General features: G+C 39.3%; 1 protein-coding gene across 2 annotated transcripts in view; it reads left to right on the top strand.

The window, feature by feature from the left end:
• The window catches only part of LOC126175787 (transcriptional regulator ATRX homolog), a 483,984-nt gene that overhangs the window by 255,985 nt on the left and 205,557 nt on the right, over positions 1-22,442 (top strand). For both annotated transcript variants that reach the window (XM_049922765.1, XM_049922764.1), the window contains one exon: positions 3,002-3,165. In XM_049922765.1, the coding sequence (XP_049778722.1) occupies positions 3,002-3,165 (164 nt within the window). The remainder of the gene's footprint in view (positions 1-3,001; positions 3,166-22,442) is intronic.

The following is a 22,442-nucleotide window of genomic DNA, read 5'->3' as shown; positions in this document are numbered from 1 at the left end:
TCCTCCTGTGTAATTGTCCTTTGAGTTTTTGGTAGATTATTTTCAAGTCAGGTTCTTCATATGGAAAATATTCAAAAATGTGTGTGTTTTAGCTCAGGGAGAAAATATTATTTGTGTACCATTTATGTTAAAGAGATAAAAAAAATCTTAGAAGTCAGGAGCAATAAGCATGTATGAGTGATGAGGTCTTCTTGCAATTTACATGAGTTGAGTTCAAATCCTGTAATAGTGCCCACTGTGATAAGACAAATAGTCCTGAGTTATATGTATAACAAGTCCATGAGTTCATAGTTTTAGCCAAGATTAAGGTTATTGGTTTTTAAATAATACATTCATGGACCCTGAGCAATAGTCATATCATGAACTAAAAAGGAGAAAACTAATGGACATCAGATTGTTCTGAATTGTGGGACATGTGGTGTTCTATAAATGACAACTTGTTTGGAGACTGAGAAAGGTATATGTAAGAATATACATATATTCTGAAAGCATCAGTCATGTGGATCTGAGCTTTCTCTTTTGCATCCATTGAACGCAGGTGCCTGTATGTTAAGTGGCCCAAGTTGATGCCTTTTCTTGTCAAGTCTTTTATACTGTGCTGCACTGCCACAGAGAAAACAAAGTGCATACCTGAAAACTATCACAAAATTAGGTATGTTATTATACAGAAGTTATCTAAATAAAAATAACTCAATGTATTGTGCTCATTGGAAAAACATTATCATAAACAAAGCAAGCTTGTGATCCTGCAAGCAAGGTTGATTGAACGGATATCATGAATTGTACCTATAAATTAGATTTTAAATGATGTGGGAAGCTCAGTGGTGTTGATTTTGAATGTCACAAGAGTGATGTAGTTCTGCAAGACCTGGAGTTGGTTATCACTAAGTACAAAAAATGACAGCTGTCATTCATCATAACCAAATATAATGTCATTAATAGTTGTGAAAAACCTAAATATTGCTTGATTCCTGAATCACTGTGGAATCACTGCAATCGGTCACAGTTGTAAAATATTTTGGGGTATACATTCAGAGTGACATAAGTGGAATGACCACAAACTCTGGTTGTGAGGAACATGAATGACGGACTTAGATTCCTTTTGTAATACTAACGACGTATAATCCATGATGGAATGTAACAGTATTATGAAAAGGATAGTCGCTACTCACCATGTAGTGGAGAGGCTGAGTTACTGACAGGCATGACAAAAAGTCTGTTGGAAAGTGAGCATTTGGCCAACAAGGCCTTTGTCGAAAATAGACAACACACACACATGCGAGCGCATGCACACACGCTTATGCAACTCACAAACACATGACCACAGTCTATGGCAGCTGAGGCATTTGCGTGTGCCGTGTGTGTGTGTGTGTGTGTGTGTGTGTGTGTGTGTTATTTTCAACAAAGGCCTTGTTGGCCAAATGCTCATTTTCCGACCTCTTTTTGCTGTGCTTATCTGTGACTCAACATCTGTGCTATATGATGAGTAGCAGCCATCCTTTTCATAATATTGTAATGAAGGGTAATTCATTCATAAAGAGGACTGTGTACAGAACTCTCATCTGACCTGTTCTCGAATATAGTTCATCTTTCTGACACGCATGATAATGTGATTGTGTTGTAATAGCTGCCTCCGTAACTGACTGTGATCGTATTAGGTGGAGAGGCAATTAAATTCCTCCAGATTCTAATAGTTAATCAAATACCAATGGAGATAAGTACTGACAGTCTGTATCCTTGCTAAATAAATTTGTTAAATACAAATTGTGTGTACAAAGGAGGAAGTAGTTGTTGCATATGAATTAGTCTACTTGAAGCACACTAAGTAATAAAACAATGTGTACGCTCGCGGACACACACACACACACACACACACACACACACACACACACACACACACACACACACAGGCATATCTCATGCACATTGCAGGCCGCTCTGGCTCGACTGCAACTATTGCGTTGTGTGATGTGTGTGTGTGTGTGTGTGTTGTCTTTATGTTGTTTAGCAATCTATCCTTTTCATAACTTTTGATGCACTAAGTAGTAATCTTGTTCCCTGTTCAACATTGATATTGTTTCAAAACCTATTTTTCTTTTGTCATCAAGTGAGGTGGTGCAGTGGTTAGCACACTGACTCACATTTGTGAGCATGACTGTTGAAATTGCCGGCCGGTGTGGCCGTGCGGCTCTAGGCGCTTCAGTCTGGAACCGCGTGACTGCTATGGTCGCAGGTTCGAATCCTGCCTCAGGCATGGATGTGTGTGATGTCCTTAGGTTAGTTAGGTTTAATTAGTTCTAAGTTCTAGGCGACTGATGACCTCAGAAGTTAAGTCGCATAGTGCTCAGAGCCATTTGACTGTTGAAATCTATGTCCAGACATCCAGATTTAAGTTTTCCATTTCCCTGAATTACTACAGGCAAATGCTGGGGTGGTCCCTTTGACAAGGCATGGCCAATTTCCTTCTTCATTCATGAAACTTTCTGAGAATGTGCTCCATCTTTAATGACGTTGCTGTCAAAACGATGTTAAACCCTAAGCTTCCTTTTGTCATACCGATATTGGTAAATGTATTTAGATTTAATTTACTGAATTAGAGAAGACTTTGCTTCTACAGACTTTTGTTGCTGAGCAACCACTTAGTCATAGTTTCATTTACTTTAATATCAGCTCCGTACCGTCTCCTTAAATCCAGATATCTTTGATGTAGTCTTGTCACACCACAGGCATTGTTTGTTTTGTTTACGTTGTAGCTATGGCATTATTTTGTGCAATTACTTTTTCTATCACTGGCCCTTGGTGAAATGTAAGGATAGGAATGTAAATAGTGAACCAAATGCTCATTGGCCATCAAGAATTAGTTGATAATTCATACACAGCTGCATTTTTATTTTATTGATTAATTTATTTATTTTTTGTCTATTCAGTTAGTATGTTATGTGTATTAAGTAATTAGCCAGAATAAGTTAATTAAAAATAAGTTTTATTTCCTAACTTACAGATACAAGAAAAATTATGAGCGCATGTACCAGTTAAAAAAGTGGCACGAAGAAGGTGGTGTAATGGTGATGGGGTATGAAATGTATCGAAATCTGGCTGGAAATGAGAAGCTAAAAGCACGAAAACAGATGAAAGAGAACTTTCACAATATCCTTGTTGACCCAGGTGAGAGCGACATCCAACAGTGAATTGATAAACAGTTTTTTTTAACCATAGATAAATTTTAATTTACGGCCTGGAAAAACTGCAAGTTTACTTTATTGGCTTGAAACACAGACAGCTATTGATAAGACCTGATGAGCCGAAACATTATGACCACTCCCCACCATGAGAAAAATGCTATGTGGTGGTGTTGCAGGACATGACGTGGACATGATGTGGAACAGAACCAAATGAGGTATCATTGTAGCAACAATACGCAAGCAACTTCAACAAAGGGCACATTTTTGTGGCTTACTTTCCTTTGTGCAATGAATACTTTTTGACTAAGTGAGAAGCTTCCCCCAAATATTTTTGTGATTGACAACAGTGAATGGAGAAAGCAAAATATGTTAAATTAATGATTTCACAATTGTATGTGACATGTCTTTTGGGGTGGGGGAGGGGGGGCGGACAAACAAAACTGCCATTATAAATGACAGTGTTGGTATTGTATGTTTACTAAGGGCACCTACTCATCTTACATTAGGTCATTGAATTGATCTTTCTTTCTTTCTTCTTCTTTTTTATTTATTTTTTTTTTAAATGTTGGATTCTTGTAGAGAACTTCATCAGTCAACTAATCATTTGTTCACTTGGCTACAGTTGTCTACCTAAGTGGTGTATCAGCAATCTGGATCATACAGTCTGAATGTGGAAAATTAACTTTTTCTACTATATGTCAGTATTATTAGAACCTAGACTAGTAAAACTTAAATGTTGTTTCGTTTGCATACATTAGAATACAATTGTTTGAATTTGACAATCATTGAGAGAGATTTGTTGTTTTAGGTTGGTGGGGTGTGGGCTTGTTTAAATTAAGTTCTGCTTTCTATTGTGGCTTTCTTATTTGAGATCTGGATTACAATTTCACCAAGATATTTGAACTTATTTATATTTTTGAATGGATGGTGAAACTGAAAGGGGTGGAATAAAAGTAAGTAAACTGCTTATTATTTCAAAAATAAATGCCATAACTGGTAATACAGGAGTATTACAAATGATTGAAGCGATTTCACAGCTCTACAATAACTTTATTATTTGAGATATTTTCTCAATGCTTTGCACACACATACAAAAACTCAAAAAGTTTTTTTAGGCATTCACAAATGTTCGATATGTGCCCCTTTAGTGATTCGGCAGACATCAAGCTGATAGTCAAGTTCCTCCCACACTCGGCGCAGCATGTCCCCATGAATGAGTTCGAAAGCATCGTTGATGCGAGCTCGCAGTTCTGGCACGTTTCTTGGTAGAGGAGGTTTAAACACTTTCACATAACCCCACAGAAAGAAATCGCATGGGGTTAAGTCGGGAGAGCGTGGAGGCCATGACATGAATTGCTGATCATGATCTCCACCACGACCGATCCATCGGTTTTCCAATCTCCTGTTTAAGAAATTCCGAACATCATAATGGAAGTGCGGTGGAGCACCATCCTGTTGAAAGATGAAGTCGGCGCTGTCGGTCTCCAGTTGTGGCATGAGCCAATTTTCCAGCATGTCCAGATACACGTGCCCTGTAACGTTTTTTTCGCAGAAGAAAAAGGGGCCGTAAACTTTAAACCGTGAGATTGCACAAAACACGTTAACATTTGGTGAATTGCGAATTTGCTGCACGAATGCGTGAGGATTCTCTACCGCCCAGATTCGCACACTGTGTCTGTTCACTTCACCATTAAGAAAAAATGTTGCTTCATCACTGAAAACAAGTTTCGCACTGAACGCATCCTCTTCCATGAGCTGTTGCAACCGCGCCGAAAATTCAAAGCGTTTGACTTTGTCATTGGGTGTCAGGGCTTGTAGCAATTGTAAACGGTAAGGCTTCTGCTTTAGCCTTTTCCGTAAGATTTTCCAAACCGTCGGCTGTGGTACGTTTAGCTCCCTGCTTGCTTTATTCGTTGACTTCCCCGGGCTACGCGTGAAACTTGCCCGCACGCGTTCAACCGTGTCTTCGCTCACTACAGGCCAACCCGTTGATTTCCCCTTACAGAGGTATCCAGAAGCTTTAAACTGTGCATACCATCGCCGAATGGAGTTAGCAGTTGGTGGATCTTTGTTGAACTTCGTCCTGAAGTGTTGTTGCACTGTTATGACTGACTGAGGTGAGTGCATTTCAAGCACGACATACGCTTTCTCGGCTCCTGTCGCCATTTTGTCTCACTGCGCTCTCGAGGCAGAAACCTGAAGTGCGGCTTCAGCCGAACAAAACTTTATGAGTTTTTCTACGTATCTGTAGTGTGTCGTGACCATATGTCAATGAACGGAGCTACAGTGAATTTATGAAATCGCTTCAGTCATTTGTAATAGCCCTGTACATTTTCCCCACTGTGAGACAAGAAGGTCAATAATGCCTTCGTGAAAAAATGTTTGCGAATGACTACAGAAACGTGATCATACAAAGGGTGCAACTGTTTGTTTTAAGCATATCAGAAGCCACTAATGTCTTTTTTTAGGGCTCGAAAAATATGGAAATTGCATAAGGAGAAATTGGGATTGTATGGAGGATGCATATGGGCTTGCCAGTAAAACACGTGCAGTGTAGTTGATGCTACTGGGAACAAGCATCTAGACTGCCTCTTATAGATGTCAGTAAATTAACATATGTTGCATTTTCCATTCATTGTTTTCATATGCAAAATGTAGTACTGTTGCTTATCGATGGTACCAGAGCCAGCGCCTCAAAGATTCCAGGGGGCATCATGAGCGACACTTTGAACAACTCCTCCGTGAGGATTCTCCAGCCAATCTGCCATTGAAGACCACCAGGATGTTGTTACAAGTGGCGGGCACCTGGACAACAGTCTGCTAGTTCATGATTACTTCTAGTCCCTAGCTGGTGCTGAATTTACACTGAAATGTTCATAGTTAGCTCTAATGGTAAACTTTTAGTTTACATAGGTGCATGCCATGTCGGGTCTCTGCTTATAGCTAGCAATGGCTGCCACAAGTTGTCACCAGTGTAGCAGTTCTTTTGCATAAGTTGAGTACAATATATTTATTTAAAGGGTACTTGTGTGAACTAATCTTTTGCTTGTGTGTCCAGATTCCTATAGCGACAGATCACTTTGGCCACCTTCCACCCATTTATCCGTAGCAACAAGGACATAACATTTGGCTCCTAGTGACATATCAGCTGCTGACTCTCAATATAACACTAAAATATTTTGGGGAAACTCCTCACATAAATTAGTCAAGAAGTGTTCTTTGCTCAAATAAAAGTAAATATTACATTATTTGTTGAGGCAACACATGTACATTTTGTAAGCATCTGTTTTTAAGCAGTTAGAAGTATCAACTAATACTTCACAACAGCTATAAAATTTTTCGGAAGTCCATCCACAGAATAAAACATGTGGCGTCTGTACTAGTGTTTCTAAATGCAGATTAAAGTTGCTTCTTCAAGTTACCTTCTATTAGGAATGTGGGTGCACTCAACGAGTGTGGTATGACTTTCAAATTATAGAGCACAGCAATCAGTTGTCCTTTTCTTGCAGGTTTTATTCGGGAAAACTAGATTTCGGCTTATGCCTAGCCATTATCAATGCTAAAAAAAATACAAGAAGTACATAGTCAAGCGATAATATGAGAAGTTACAAATTGTGGCATAACCTTTACTGCTTATACATTAGATTACATACCACCATTTCATAGTATCAATGCATGTTCTAGTACGTCAGCCCCCATATTCTTCTTGCTTCTGTCACAGTTCATTCAAGACACGTCGGTTGGCTGTATGGTGCCCTCTGTATGAACTACGTAATGTATAGCACTCAGGGAAAGCAGCTATGGTCTCTAGTAAAAAAAACTTCAAATTTATGTAGAAATAACACAAAATAAAACACAAGTAAAATTATTTACGTTTCTGACTGACTGTTACCACATTTAAATATAATGTGACAGTGACTTTTGGAACCTAAAATAACTTAGGATGTATACTGTAGATACAAAGAACGTATTTCACGCTCCTGAAGTTTATGAAATTAATTGCCCAGACTGTGGGGTGTGTTACGTTGGCCAAATGGAAAGGAGGCTAGAAATTAGCTTCGGGGAGAACATCATGTTGGGTAGAAAAGATAACACAGAGAAATCAAGTATGGCTGCTCGTTTACTTACAACAAAACATAAATTACTGACTTTGACACCTGTTGTGAGGTTGCTGCATAAGTGTCAGAAGGGCAGCTTCCTCAACCTCCTAGAAGAGCTGGAGATCTTTCGTCATTGCAAAAATGTCAACTGCAACCTGAGTAATGATCAGATCATTATGAAAAATGGACAGTTCTGGGAATTGTTTTAAAACTTCTTAATGGGAAGCAGTGAATGGCCTGACCCCGGGCGGTACGAAGTAGCTTCTGTTGTCTTGCCAATATGTAGCAGCCATTAACATAATACCGTATGAGCACAATGGTTACAACATTGAACCTACAGAACTTTCTACTTGGTATGTTAGTTTAGATGTATGTAAATTATTAATAACAGCAACTCAGTATATTGGTTTTATTGTATTTATAATCAAAATCTGTTTGAAATGGCACAGAATTACTACTTCCTACATCCATAATGGAATGGCAAGTCAACCACCTTGGTGATATTTGGCGCCGTCTATGAACTATTCAGTAAATAAGAGGAACCACATACCCATCACAATGATTAAATAAAGAGAAAAATAGTAAAAAAGATAACATTTAAATCAAATGAGTTGTAAAGAGTCGCAGCCTACAGCATGTGCCTCCTTGTGTTTTGTAAAGATTTTTTAAAAGTTTTACCTCTCTGATGTTACATATGTGTTTTAAAGAATAACAAAGCAATTGACTCACAAGGAGTGAATCCAGATCTTTATATTTTCTATGTTTACTGTTAAATGTGCTAATAGTCAGACAGCAGTGTAAATAATTTTACTTGAGTGTTGTATATGATGAAGTTCATATAGAGGGCGCCATATAGCCAACCGTTGTTCTCCGCAAAGCCTGTATTCATTATACAGTAGTCTTGAACGAACTGTGACAGAAAACCGAAGAACAGGCGGCTGATGTACTACAACGTGCATTGATACTGTGAGTAACTTTTCATGCTATCATGTGACTATGTACTTCTTGTATTTTTTAGCATTGATAATGGCTGAGGCACTAGCTGAAATCTAGATTTGCCAAATAAAACTTGCAAGATAAGGATGACTGATTGCTGTGCCCTGTCATTTGAAAGTTTCTTCTGTCTCTCAGTTTCTTCTGTACTGTAGAAGAATTGTTGAATACTAGGTGCGGAAGTATGAAACTGGAATTTTCCTATAGATGATGCTAGCCGCTAGTGTAGGGTCCACGAAACCGTGTCTGCACTGCCATCTGCTACCTGTAATGGCTGACGAAGAATGTCAACACACAGCAACCCAAGTTTCATACATCAGTATCTGTTTCAAACCCCTAAACATGTTGAGTTTCGTGCCTATGAACTACAATTTGCGGACAGCATTTGTTTTCTGTTATCATTTGAAGAAAACTGCTGCAGAATTGCATCAAATGCTTGTCAAAGTATTTGCCAAACATGCTCTTGCAAAAGCACAATGTTTTGAGTGGTTCAAAAAATTCAAAAACGGTGATTTTTATGTGAGAAACGACGAGCGTGAGAAACCACCGATAAAGTTCGAAGACAACAAATTGCAGGCCTTATTGGATGAAAATGATACTCAAATTCAACAGGAGCTTGCAGAACAATTGAATGTGATGCAGAAAGCCATTTCTCTTCAGTTGAAAGCTATGGATGAAGAAAGTGGGAAAATGGGTTCCACATGAACTGAATGATAGTAAATCGAAAGATTGCTTGTGAAACACTGATCCGCAGATACAAAAGAAATTAGTTTCACCATCAGAAAGTGCCAGGTGATGAAAAACAGATATGTTTTGAGAATCCTAACCATTGTCAATCCTGGGTAAACCCAGGCAAACCATCAACATCTACTGCAAGACTTTGGAAAGAAGACAGTGCTCTGGGTTTTGTGGGATCAGAAGGGTATCACCTGTTATAAGCTGCTAAAACCTGGTGAAATCATTAACACTGATCGCTACCAACAGTAATGATTGATTTGAACTGAACATTGTGTGAGAAATGACCGGAATATGGAAAAAGGCAACACAAAGTCATATTGCTCCATGATACCGTCCCGTCACACAGACCAAAACGGATCAGGGAAATGATTGATGCATTCATTTGGAAAGTACTAGGGCATTCAGCTTATTCTCCAGGCTTGGCTACATATGATTATCATCTATTTGCATCACTGGGACACACACTCACTGAGCAACACTTCAATTTGTATGAAAATGGCTCGCTGACTGGATCGCTTCAAAAGAAGAACTGTTGTTTTGGCGTGGAATTCATAGCCTGCTGGAGAGGTGCTAGAAATGTATAAATAACAATGGAGATTATTTTGAATAAAATATTGTTTATCAATTTCAAATAACAGACATGTAATTATTGCAATCAAATTCTGGTTTCATACTTCTGCACCTGGTAGAAATGAATAGCCAGTGATAAATGTGTAAAAGACCAACATATAGCTATATAAAATATTTATGAGAAGTTTGTGTAACTTTCATTCATTTAAATGATGCAGGAGTAAAGGAGACCACTCAGCAAATAGCAAAAGCTTTGAGCTGTCGACAGGCACATACTAGTTCTGATGATTCTTCTGTTTACCTTCTGTAGTTTATCTGTTGTCGATTTGGTTCTCCACTCTTCAATTACTATTTGAAAATTAAAACCAATAATAACTATTTCAGTGAGGTCCAAGATGATTTAGAAGACTTAATTATAAGAGTGCAACAAATTGGAAACGGAGAGGAAAAGACAATTCTGAGAAATAGAGACGTGAGGCTTATATTAAAAGCCAAATTGGAAATGGAGAGGAAAAGACAATTCTGAGAAATTGAGACATGAGGCTTATATTAAAAACCAATAATGGAAACTCCAGGTTGTAATATCAACAATATTAGGAAAAGGATAGATTGCTGCTCACTGTAAAGGTGACATTTTGTGCTTGTCTACAACTCAGCCTTTCATCTTTATATTGAGTATCAATGTATCCTTTGGCTAATATTTTTTATACTAAAAATATTTAAGCAAAAACAGTAGACCAGTGGCAGACGGTTATCACGTGCTAATGTGCCATAGCACACTGTAAATATCACGCTAAAATTATACCATTTCTCTTCCAATGCAAGCTGGAAATCACATTGAAATTATGCCATTTCTCTTCAAAAGTAAGCTGAAAGTCGCACTAAAATTTTGCCATATCTCTTTGAATGCAATGCTGGCATGCAGTTAAAAATGGATGAAATATGTTTTGTAGTATTCTCTCCACAATAACTAGAAACCAGTGTTGAGTGCTGAAATGATAGTCAGCTGCAATACAACGAACTCAGAGAGGAGATGCGACAATCTGTTTCCTACTGTGCATGCTCTGATGATGTCACCCCTTCTAGCACTATTAGTGCCACATTGCTCACAGCACCAGGTCATTTTATGAGAGATGTTTGAGGAGCAGTTGATGTAATGACTCCATGCCTGATGGTCAAGTGCACTGGCAACTCGTTGGCTTGGGTTTGATTCCTGTTGCTACTTGCTACTGTAACCCCCCCCCCCTCCCCCCACCTCCTTACCCCTACCCATTTGCAATTATAAAATTTAAATATATTTGAACAATTCACTTTGTATATGTTGTTGTAGTGGTCGTCAGTCCTGAGACTGGTTTGATGCAGCTCTCCATGCTACTCAATCCACACTTTGTATATGTAAAATTAAAATATTGAATTTAGTTATGATTACTACCTTTATAAGTCAAACAGCAGTAGGTCACCACATTGTAGCATATTCATTGTAGCACACTGATAGTTTTGCAGGATCTGCCACTGCAGTACGCCAGAACTGTCACAGAAAGGGCAGTTAGGTCATCAAAAAATGAACATTTATAGAAATAAAGGAAGGTGAAATCCAAATCTTACTTGCAAGACTTACGTGTATATCGACTGATTCTAGTGCTCTAATATGGGCATAGAGCATAGACTTAGTAAATAAATAATACTATAGTAGTTTGCATGTATACAGTATTTCACAGAACATTTAAGATACACTTGTGTCAGGTACCATTACTAATAAATAGCATATGTTGTTGTTGTTGTTGTTGTTGTTGTTGTTGTTGTGGTCTTCAGTCCAGAGACTGGTTTGATGCAGCTCTCCATGCTAATCTGTCCTGTGCAAGGTTCTTCATCTCCCAGTACCTACTGCAACCTACATCCTTCTGAATCTGTTTAGTGTATTCATCGCTTGGTCTCCCTCTGCGATTTTTACCCTCCACGCTGCCCTCCAATACTAAATTGGTGATCCCTTGTAGCCTCAGAATATGCCCTACCAACTGATCTCTTCTTCTAGTCAAGTTGTGCCACAAATTTCTCTTCTCTCCAATTCTATTCAATATCTCCTCATTAGTTATGTGATCTACCCATCTAATCTTCTGTAGCACCACATTTCGAAAGCTTCTATTGTCTTCTTGTCTAATCTATTTATCATCCACATTTCACTTCCATGCACTTCATACAAATACTTTCAGAAACGACTTCCGGACTCTGAAATCTATACTCGATGTTAACAAATTTTTCTTCTTCAGAAACGCTTTTCTTGCTATGGGCAGTCTACTTTTTATATCCTCTCTACTTCAACCATCATGAGTTATTTTGCTCCCCAAATAGCAATACTCATTTACTACTTTAAGTGTCTCATTTCCTAATCAAATTCCCGCAGCATCAACCGATTTAATTCGACTACATTCCATTATTCTCGTTTTGCTTCTGTTAATGTTCATCTTATATCCTCCTTTCAAGACACTGTTCATTGAGGTTCGCCGGTGACATTGTAATTCTGTCAAAGTTTTTATTTCTTCTTTGTGGATTTTAATTCCTATACCAAATTTTTCTTTTGTTTTCTTTACTGCTTGCTCAATATACAGATTGAATAACATTGAGGAGAGGCTACAACCTTGTCTCACTCCCTTTAATGTTCCTCGACTCTTATGACTGCCATCTGGTTTCTGCACAAATTGTAAATAGCCTTTTGCTCCCTGTATTTTACCCCTGCCACCTTCAGAATTTGAAAGAGAGTATTCCAATCAACATTGTCAAAAGCTTTCTCTAAGTCTACAAATGCTAGAAAAGTAGGTTTGCCTTTCCTTAATCTATTTTCTAAGGTAAGTCGTAGAGTTAGTATTGCCTCACATGTTCCAACATTTCTACAGAATCCAAACTGATCTTCCCAGTCTTTCCATTTGTCTGTAAAGTATTTGTGTTAGTATTATGCAGCAGTGGCTTATTAAACTGATAGTTCAGTAATTTTCACGTCTGTCAACACCTGCTTTCTTTGGGATTGGAATTATTATATTCTTCTTGAAGTCTGAGGGTATTTTGCCTGTCTCATACATCGTACTCCCCAGATGGTACAGTTTTGTCAGGACTGGCTCTCCCAAGGTTGTCAGTAGCCCTAATGGAATGTTGTCTACTACCGGGGTCTTGTTTCGACTTAGGTCTTTCAGTGCTCTGTCAAACTCTTCACGCAGTATCTTATCTCCCATTTCATCTTCATCTACATTCTCTTCCATTTCTGTAATATTGTCCGTAAGAACATTGCCCTTGTATAGACCCTCTATATACTCCTTCCACCTTTCTGCTTTCCCTTCTTTGCTTAGAACTGGGTTTCCATTGGAGCTCTTGATATTCATGCAAGTGGTTCTCTTTTCTCCAAAGGTCTCTTTAATTTTCCTGTAGGCAGTATCTATCTTACCCCTAGTGAGATAAGCCTCTACATCCTTAAATTTGTCCTCTAGCCTTCCCTGCTTAGCCATTTTGCACTTCCTGTCAATCTCATTTTTGAGACGTTTGTATTCCTTTTTGCCTGCTTCATTTACTTCCATTTTATATTTTCTCCTTTCATCAATTAAATTCAGTACCTCTTCTGTTACCTAAAAATTTCTACTAGCCCTCGTCTTTTTACCTATTTGATCCTCTGCTGCCTTCACTACTTCATCCCTCAAAGCTACCCATTCTTCTTCTACTGTATTTCTTTCCCCATTCTTGTCAATCGTTCCGTAATTCTCCCCCTGAAGCTCTCTACAACCTCCGGTTGTTTCAATTTATCCAGTTCCCATCTCCTCAAATTCCCACCTTTTTGCAGTTTCTTCAGTTTTAATCTACAGTTCATAACCAGTAGATTGTGGTCAGAGTCCACATCTGCCCCTGGAAAAGTCTTACAATTTAAAACCTGATTCCTAAATCTCTGTCTTACCATTATATAATCTGTCTGAAACCTGTCAGTATCTCCAGGCTTCTTCCATGTACACAACCTTCTTTTATGATAAAATAAATTATTCAGATAGTGAAGTGAGACGAAAATTTAATAGTTATGGGTGACTGGAATTCGACAGTAGGAAAAGGGAGAGAAGGAAACGTAGTAGATGATTAAGTTATGCTCTGTGCAAAATTCTACCAGGCGGCTTCCTCTTTCATTTCTTCCCCCCAATGCATATTCATCTACTACGTTTCCTTCTCTCCCTTTTCCTACTATCGAATTCCAGTCACCCATGACTATTAAATTTTCGTCTCCCTTCACTATCTGAATAATTTTTTTTATCATCTTACATTTCATCAATCTCTTCGTCATCTGCAGAGCTAGTTGGCATATAAACTTGTACTACTATGGTAGGCGTGGGCTTCGTATCTATCTTGGCCACAATACTGTGTTCCCTATGTTGTTTGTAGTAGCTTACCCGCATTCGTATTTTCCTATTCATTATTAAACCTACTCCTGCATTACCTCTATTTGATTTTGTATTTGTAACCTTGTATTCCCCTTACCAGAAGTCTTGTTCCTCCTGCCACCAAACTTCACTAAGTCCCACTATATCTAACTTTAACCCATCCATTTCCCTTTCTAATTTTTCTAACCTACCTGCCCGATTAAGGGATCTGACATACCACGCTCCGATCCGTAGAATGCCAGTTTTCTTTCTTCTGACACCAACGTCGTCCTGAGTAGTCCCCACCCGGAGGTCCGAATGGGGGACTATTTTACCTACGGAATATTTTACCCAAGAGGACACCATCATCATTTAACCATACAGTAAAGCTGGATGCCCTCGGGAAAATAGCATATATTCTTTGTATTCTAATGTATACATTCATACCGTATTTACTCGAATCTAAGCCGCACTTTTTTTCCGGTTTTTGTAATCCAAAAAACCGCCTGCGGCTTAGAATCGAGTGCAAAGCAAGCGGAAGTTCTGAAAAATGTTGGTAGGTGCCACCACAACTAACTTCTGCCGTCGAATATATGTAGCGCTACACAGGCATGCTCTGTAGGCACAAAGATAAATACTACAAAGATAAATACTGGCGCCAAAACCTCTGCGTCAGTAAATAAATTAAAAAAAAAAAAAGGTGGAAGATGAGCTTTTTTTTTCTCCACCCCGAGTTTAGACCACTGCATTTTCATACATTATCCAACGAAGTAAATACAAATTCCGTATTGTTCATCTTCGAATGTAGTAGAATTTCAATGTACTACGAAAATCCGACTGGCAAGACTGGGATGGTTTTCAATATGGCCAACTCTACGTTCTGAATTTTTTCCTGACTGTGAGAAGAGATGGTTGCTAATAGTAACCTGATGAAATGTGAATCACAAGCAGTATTCTCTTCACCATTCACCATAAGAATAATACGAATATAAACATTTTCCCATGTATTCTTCTGTGTTTGTTGCTATCTCATTTAAATCCTGTCTGCCTAATAAACTACGAAACTAGAGTGAGACAACAGCAAAAGCGGAAGAATATACTTATCGTGTCATGTTGATATTCGTATTATTCTTATGCCTAATAGTGATACAGTCAGAAATGAAGCATGGCAACTGACTAGATTTTTAAATCTAAGATGACTCTAATTTCTGTGCAGAATTTGATGTACTAAAGAAGCGGCCGCAAAGATTTTCAAACGGAGAAAAATTTTCGCCTAACTCTCGTTCAGAACGTGTTCTATCATACGCAGCCTATTATTTGGTTCTTGTTGATCATTCTCAAAGAAAGCAGCAGTGTAAGTAACAATAAATAGCAGTCTCTTGACATTGCTTCGCTAATGAGACGATTTGCCTCTTTTTAGTTGTAAGCGGCACTAGCGTGCACAAAAGCAAGCCATGCCGCGAGCGGCGACAGGCCATAAACACGCACTATCAGAATGCGACAAACAATGCATGACACAGTACAGTGATGCATTTTCAACTTAGAGTGATGTAAACACCTATAACAAAAAAAAAACGGCACTTATCAGATCAAAGCAAAATAAGCAATCGATTCAAACCAGACGAAGCACGTGAAAAAGGAAGGGTACCCATATAAATACGGACGGAGCGCCTGACGCATAGCAATGGCTACCTGGTAAAGCTTAACTGCTAAGCTTACGACTCGAACCAAACTACTGTAGCTGTATCATCATTCATTCGACCTAAATTGTGTCTCATATTACAGTGGACCAACTTTGTTTCGATTTGGAGGTGCGGCCTAAAACTTTTCTCTCCCATTGAATTTAGAGTCTCAAATTTCAGGTGCGGCTTAGATTCGGGAAATCTTTTTTTCCTTTATTTCGAGTCTCATTTTTCAGGTGCAGCTTAGATTCGAGTAAATACGGTAATTCATCAAGAATTACATTATAATAATTACATCATGTCGTCAACAATTCCTATTATATTTGTGAGTACTCATCATTCATGATTTCTTCTACCCTATAATATTATAATGTATGGAAAAGCCTGGAGGTGACCTCATTCTAGTAGTGGATACCAGGTTTATTGTGATGATGACCACAAAGGATAGATATAGGAATTACTAAGTTATTGCACAGTCATGGGAAACTGTAATCTGTAATTATTACATTATTTGCTGAGTTCATGCATGTGTATTTTGTAAACATGTGTTTAAGCAGTTTGGACTATATACCACAACTTCATAGTAAATTTATTAGCTCATATATTTGCAGTGAATGTAATTACATCATAGATAGCACTGAAATACACAGCTATAGAATGCTTTGACAGTACAATCCCAGAATAAAAGCCGGATAGTTTGTAATAGTGTTTCTAAATGCAAATTAAAGTTTCTTCTCCTTAACAGTTTATTAATTACTGTAGCAAAATTGTTAAATAGAAATAAATAGTCAGGTATAAATGTGTTAAAGACTAATATTTAGCCATATAAAAATATTTTTGAGATGTGTGTGCAGCTATCATTCATTTACATAATTTACATGAAATGCTCTCTCTCTCTCTCTCTCTCTCTCTCTGTGTGTGTGTGTGTGTGTGTCCCTACATTGTTCCATGCCAGGATTGCAGTTCAGCATGTAAACTAGACTGGCATGAGGGTTGTGTTGGATGGGTTGAGTAGAGGAAGAAAGAGGTGGGAAGCAGGAACAAGGATTTGGAATGGATAGTTAGTAAGTAGGGAGACAGCAGCTGTGCTGGCAAGAGATGCGGCAAGAGGAGATAGCAGGTGCACAGGCTAGGCATTTAATCTACATCTGCATACATACTCTGCAAGCCACCATATGGTGCGTGGCAGAGGGTACCGTGTACCAGTAATAGTCATTTCCTTTCCTGTTCTACTCACCAATAAAGTGAGGGGAAAAACGACTGTCTACACCTCCCTGTCTGTATAAGCCCCAATTTCTATTATCTTGTCCCTCAGAACCCCATGTGAAATGTTCATTGGCAACAGTAGAATTGTTCTGCAATCAGCTTTGAATACCGGTTCTCTAAATTATCTCAGCAGTATTTCTTAAAAAGAATGCTGTGTCACCTTACGGGAATCCCGTTTTAGAGTTTTGAAAGCATGTCCATCAAAGCATCACTTGTGCATTGATTGATCCCCTACCAGTAACAAATCTAACTCCTCTCCTTTGAAATGCTTCAGTGTCTTCCTTTAATCCAACCTAGTGGGGATCCCAAACACTAGGGTAGTACTTAGAATAGGTCAAAATAGGTTCTATAGGCAGTCTCCTTTACAAGTGATCCAGTTCCTAAAATTTTCCCAATAATCTGAAGTGGATTGCTCAGTCGACCATTCACCTTCCTTACTACAGTCCTTACATCCTTGTTTCATTTCATATTGCTTTGCAGTGTTACACCCAGACATTTAATCAAAGTGATTGTGTCAAGCAGCACTTTATAAATACTGTACTCTAACATTACAGGATTCACTTTGACACTCATCTGCATTAACTTACATTTTTCTACATTTAGAGCTAGCTGCCATTCATCACACCAACTAGAAATTTTGTCTGAGTCGCTTTGTATCTTCTTACAGTTACGCAACAATGACACCTTCCCACTGAGGGTTTTTTAATCAATATATTGCGAGATGCCAAGTTTTTACTTGTTCTATGCTATAACAGTTACGTTCTTTGCTAAATTTTCCACTCACTGTCTTGTTTTCTCGTGATGTGGTCCTTCTGTGCAATGCCATGTACGTGACCATTGATGGCCTTAGGAGCGCTTCTACATTTAAACAATTTACTATGAAATTACAAAACATGGTGTCCATAATTCTTCTATATTCAAATAAGTTCTCAACTCACAACAACAGATAATTAACAAAACTTTTCAGACATGTTCATACATGATGCTACAGTGCTAGACCAAAACCATATGTTCATACTTAACTCAAGATAGCAGAGCATAGAGTCTGTATAACAACGTTCATTTTTCTTTGGTGCTCAACCCTTGTCGTCAGGCTCCCTTTCTTCTTTGGAGTCCAACGTAGCCCCAAAGCGCAATTGCAAAGTGCAAGTGACCCCTCAGTCGCCAGTCCAAATTGCACATCCGTCATCACTTTCTGTACTGTGTCCGCATTTTTCTTTCTCATGTCTGCACATAAATTCCGTCAAAGCTGAGCACAGTAGATACACTCACTCAAGTGAGATGTGTTGCTATGCTTTATACCAACATGTACCACTACACTGTACACCACAGCATCATTAGCAAATAGCTGCAGATTGCTGTACACTCTGTACGTCAGATCACTTACGTGTGTAGACAATAATAGCAGTCCTATCAGAGTTACCTGGGGCACTCCTGGTGATGCCCTTGTCTCTTATGAATTTTTGCCGTCAAGATCAACATATTGGGTTCTATCACTTAAGAAGTCTTCGAGCTACTCACATGTCGGGGAACCTACTGTGTATGCTTGTCTGCAGGGGGCACCGTGTCTAATGCTTTTGAAAAAGCATCGGTACCAAGGTCAGTGATGTGTAATGTATGATGAAGATGACATGGAAGTGTGCACAGTGAAGATGATGTGGAGTCATGGATTTGGTGGGGTTGACAGGACAGGGGAAGGGGAAACTGTTGGGCAGAGATCGTGGGACATTGGGTTAGTGGATATTGAGGCCAGGAGGATTAAGGGAGCGAAGGATGTGTTGCATGGATTGTGACACTATAACTGAACTCGGGTATGTAGTGCCACTGGGTGGACAGTTTTGTCGTCTGTCAGTTTTATGGTGACCGTTCATTCTGGTGGACACAAGGTTGGGTGTTGTGCCGACATTAAAAGTTGTGCAATGATTACAGCAGAGTTGTTGTATGACATGGCTGCTTCCGCAGTTCACACTGCCTCTGACGGGATAGGATAAGCCTTGCGAAAGGACTGGAGTAGGAAAAACTGAATGGGTGGATCGGGCAGGTCTTGCACCTAGGTCTTCCACAGGCTATGACTACGGTGGCAAGGAGCTGGGTATAACATTGGCATAGAGATGGAGCAGGATGTTGTGTGGGTTGGGTGGGTAATGATATATAATTTTAGGAAGGGTGGGAAGGATCTTGGGTTGGCTGTCCCTCACTTTAGGGTGTGATGACAGATAATCAAAGCCCTGGCAAAGGATATGGTTCAGTTGCTCCAGTGTAGGGTGATAACAGATGACAAAGATGTCACACCTTTGCAGCCGATTCTTGGGTGTGTACGGGGTTTATATGACCCGGGACAACTGGGAGATCCGGGAAAAACCCAGGAATTTTTTTATCCGGGAGAAAACCGGGAAAACCCGGGAATATTTTAGAATTCCGGGAAGTTTTCAATGATTTAGTTTTCAGTTCCTTTTTCACGTGCTTCGTCTTGTTTGAATTGATTGCTTATTTTTCTTTGATCTGATAAGCGCAGTTTTCTTTGTTATAGGTGTTTACGTCACTCTACGCTGAAAATGCATTACTGTACTGTGTCATGCATTGTTTGTCGTACTCTGATACTGCGTATTTACGGCCTGTCGCCAATCGTGGCATGGCTTGCTTTTGTGCACGCTACCACCGCTTACAAAAAAAAAAAAAAAAAAAGAAGAGAGAGAGAGAGAGAGAGAGAGAGAGAGAGAGAGAGAGAGGAATCATCTCATTAGCAAAACAATGTCAAGAGACTGCTACTTCTTGTTACTTACACTGCTGCTTTCTTTGATGATGATCAACAAGAACCAAATAATAGACTGCGTATGATAGAACATGTTCTGAACGAGAGTTTAGCGAAAATTTTTCTCCGTTTGAAAATCTTTGCAGGCGCCACTTTAGTACATTACATTCTGCACAGAAATTAGTCATCTCAGATTTAAAAATCTAGTCAATTGCCTCGCTTCATTTCTGACTGTTTCACTGTTTAGCATAAGAATAATACGAATATAAACATGACATGATATGTATATTCTTCCGCGCTTGCTGTTGTCTCACTCTAGTTGTGTGGTTTATTACACAGACAGGATTTAAATGAGATAGCAGCAAACACGAAACAATACATGGCAAAATGTTTATATTCGTATTATTCTTATGCTGACGAGAATACTGCATGTGATTCACAATTTATAAAAGTTTTCTATTAGCAACCATCTCTTCTCACAGATAGGAAAAAATTCAGAACGTAGAGTTGGCCATATTGACAAACATCCTAAACATTCTTGCCAGTCGGGTTCTCGTAGTACATTGAAATGCTGCTACATTCGAAGATGAACAATACGGAATTTGTATTTACTTCGTTGGATAATGTATGAAATGCAGTGGTCGAATCTCGGCGCGGAGAAAAAAAGCTTGTCTTCCACCTTTTTATTTTAAATTTATTTACTGACGCAGAGGTTTTTGGCGCCAGTATTTATCTTTGTGCCTACAAAGCATGCCTGTGTAGCGCTACATATATTCGACGGCAGAACTAAGTTGTGGTGGCACCCACCGACATTTTTAAGAACTTCTGCTTGCTTTGCACTCGATTCTAAGCCGCAGGCGGTTTTTTGGATTACAAAAACCGGAAAAAAAGTGCGGCTTAGATTCAAGTAAATACGGTATTATATGTGAAAGCTTTTCTTTTCTTGTAGCAACAAGATGTATATTAATTACCTTTTCCTATTTGTGTGTTTGCGCTTCTTAACAGTGATGTTGCTATTGCCTGACTACATCACATGTCCTATGATCTGAATATCCGCAGTCATCGGCTGGCAAAATCGCTTGACATGAGCTACGACTGGCTTACAAAAGCGCATCGGAATCTTGGTTTCAATCCTTTGGAAAGTAACATGCGGTGTTCGGTGGAAATTCGAATTTATACTTTCATAATATGAAAATATGCAGTGTACATGTTGCTGCACATCAGAAATCTTTCCAAAACGTGTTTTTTTTTCCTGAGTTTCGTTTTTTAAACTGTTGGGAAATTCTAAGCCGGTGTATAAAACCACTACCATTGAAAGGATTGATAAGTTGAACAGCTCTGAGGAAAAGTATACTGTTACTTGGAAAAAATGTATTTTCATCCGGGAGAAAGTGTATTTTTGACGGGGAAATCCAGGAATTTTTTTTTCCTTGTCCACGTATGCACCCTGGTGGAGGAAGGATTAGGGGTGTGCTATGATATGGCATGAGAAATCTGTTGGCAGACTAGGTTTGGGAGGGTAATGAATTTCTGTGAAGGCCCTCATGAGATCTTCAGTGAAGTGGGCAAGGCAGTTTCCTTCACTGTAGACACACTGTCCACAGGTGTCCAGGATGTATAGCCAAACTGTGACTGAGGACAAGTGGCGCAACATGCTGCTGAACGTAACATCCCTAAGTTCAGTGGCTGCTGTGCAACAAGTGCAGTCTGGGCCCTTTCCTCCAGCATCAGCTTTTCTGAACTACACAGATAGGAGTTATCCTTCCAGCACATCCTTCACTCCTGTAGTTCTCCTGGAATCAATACCCACCATCTCTCAGCATCCAGGTGCTCTACTCAGCAGTTTCCCCTCGGTCTGTCCTGTCGCCCACTCTCAATCCGTGTCTCAATATCATCACCATGCGGTGCACCTCGCCAGTTCCGGTACCTGTGTATTACATATCTAACCCCTACACCAGCCACAGCTTCCACCCCACCCAAACACAGCCTCCACCTCACCGAAATGCAAACACAGCCTCCACCCCACCATAGTGCACCTGCCAAACTGCAGTCATGGCATTGTGTGTCTAGTTGCTGTTTGGTGAGTGATCTTCTTTACTCCTAAATTATTTACATTCTGCCAGAATTTTCCATACTGTATTTCATTCACACTCAGGTGAGAAATTCCAAATCCATATGTTTGTCAAGATTATGACTGATAAGAAACATTTATCAAGAGTATGACTTATAAGAAACTTACCTATTTAAATGACTATATTTGCTGGGTGAGTATATAGGGGATCATAACTGACTAATTTCAAAGACTAATATAACTGAGTTTCACTTCCATGTGAACAACATTTATACACTCCTGGAAATTGAAATAAGAACACATTGAATTCATTGTCCCAGGAAGGGGAAACTTATTGACACATTCCTGGGGTCAGATACATCACATGATCACACTGACAGAACCACAGGCACATAGACACAGGCAACAGAGCATGCACAATGTCGGCACTAGTACAGTGTATATCCACCTTTTGCAGCAATGCAGGCTGCTATTATCCCATGGAGACGATCGTAGAGATGCTGGATGTAGTCCTGTGGAACGGCTTGCCATGCCATTTCCACCTGGCGCCTCAGTTGGACCAGCGTTCGTGCTGGACGTGCAGACCGCGTGAGACGACGCTTCATCCAGTCCCAAACATGCTCAATGGGAGACAGATCCGGAGATCTTGCTGGCCAGGGTAGTTGACTTACACCTTCTAGAGCACGTTGGGTGGCACGGGATA

Source organism: Schistocerca cancellata, chromosome 3 (assembly GCF_023864275.1).
Source record: "Schistocerca cancellata isolate TAMUIC-IGC-003103 chromosome 3, iqSchCanc2.1, whole genome shotgun sequence".
Taxonomy (NCBI): Eukaryota; Metazoa; Arthropoda; class Insecta; order Orthoptera; family Acrididae; genus Schistocerca; species Schistocerca cancellata.
Note: the sequence above shows the minus strand (reverse complement) of the source record. Positions and strands in the feature narration are given on the sequence as shown.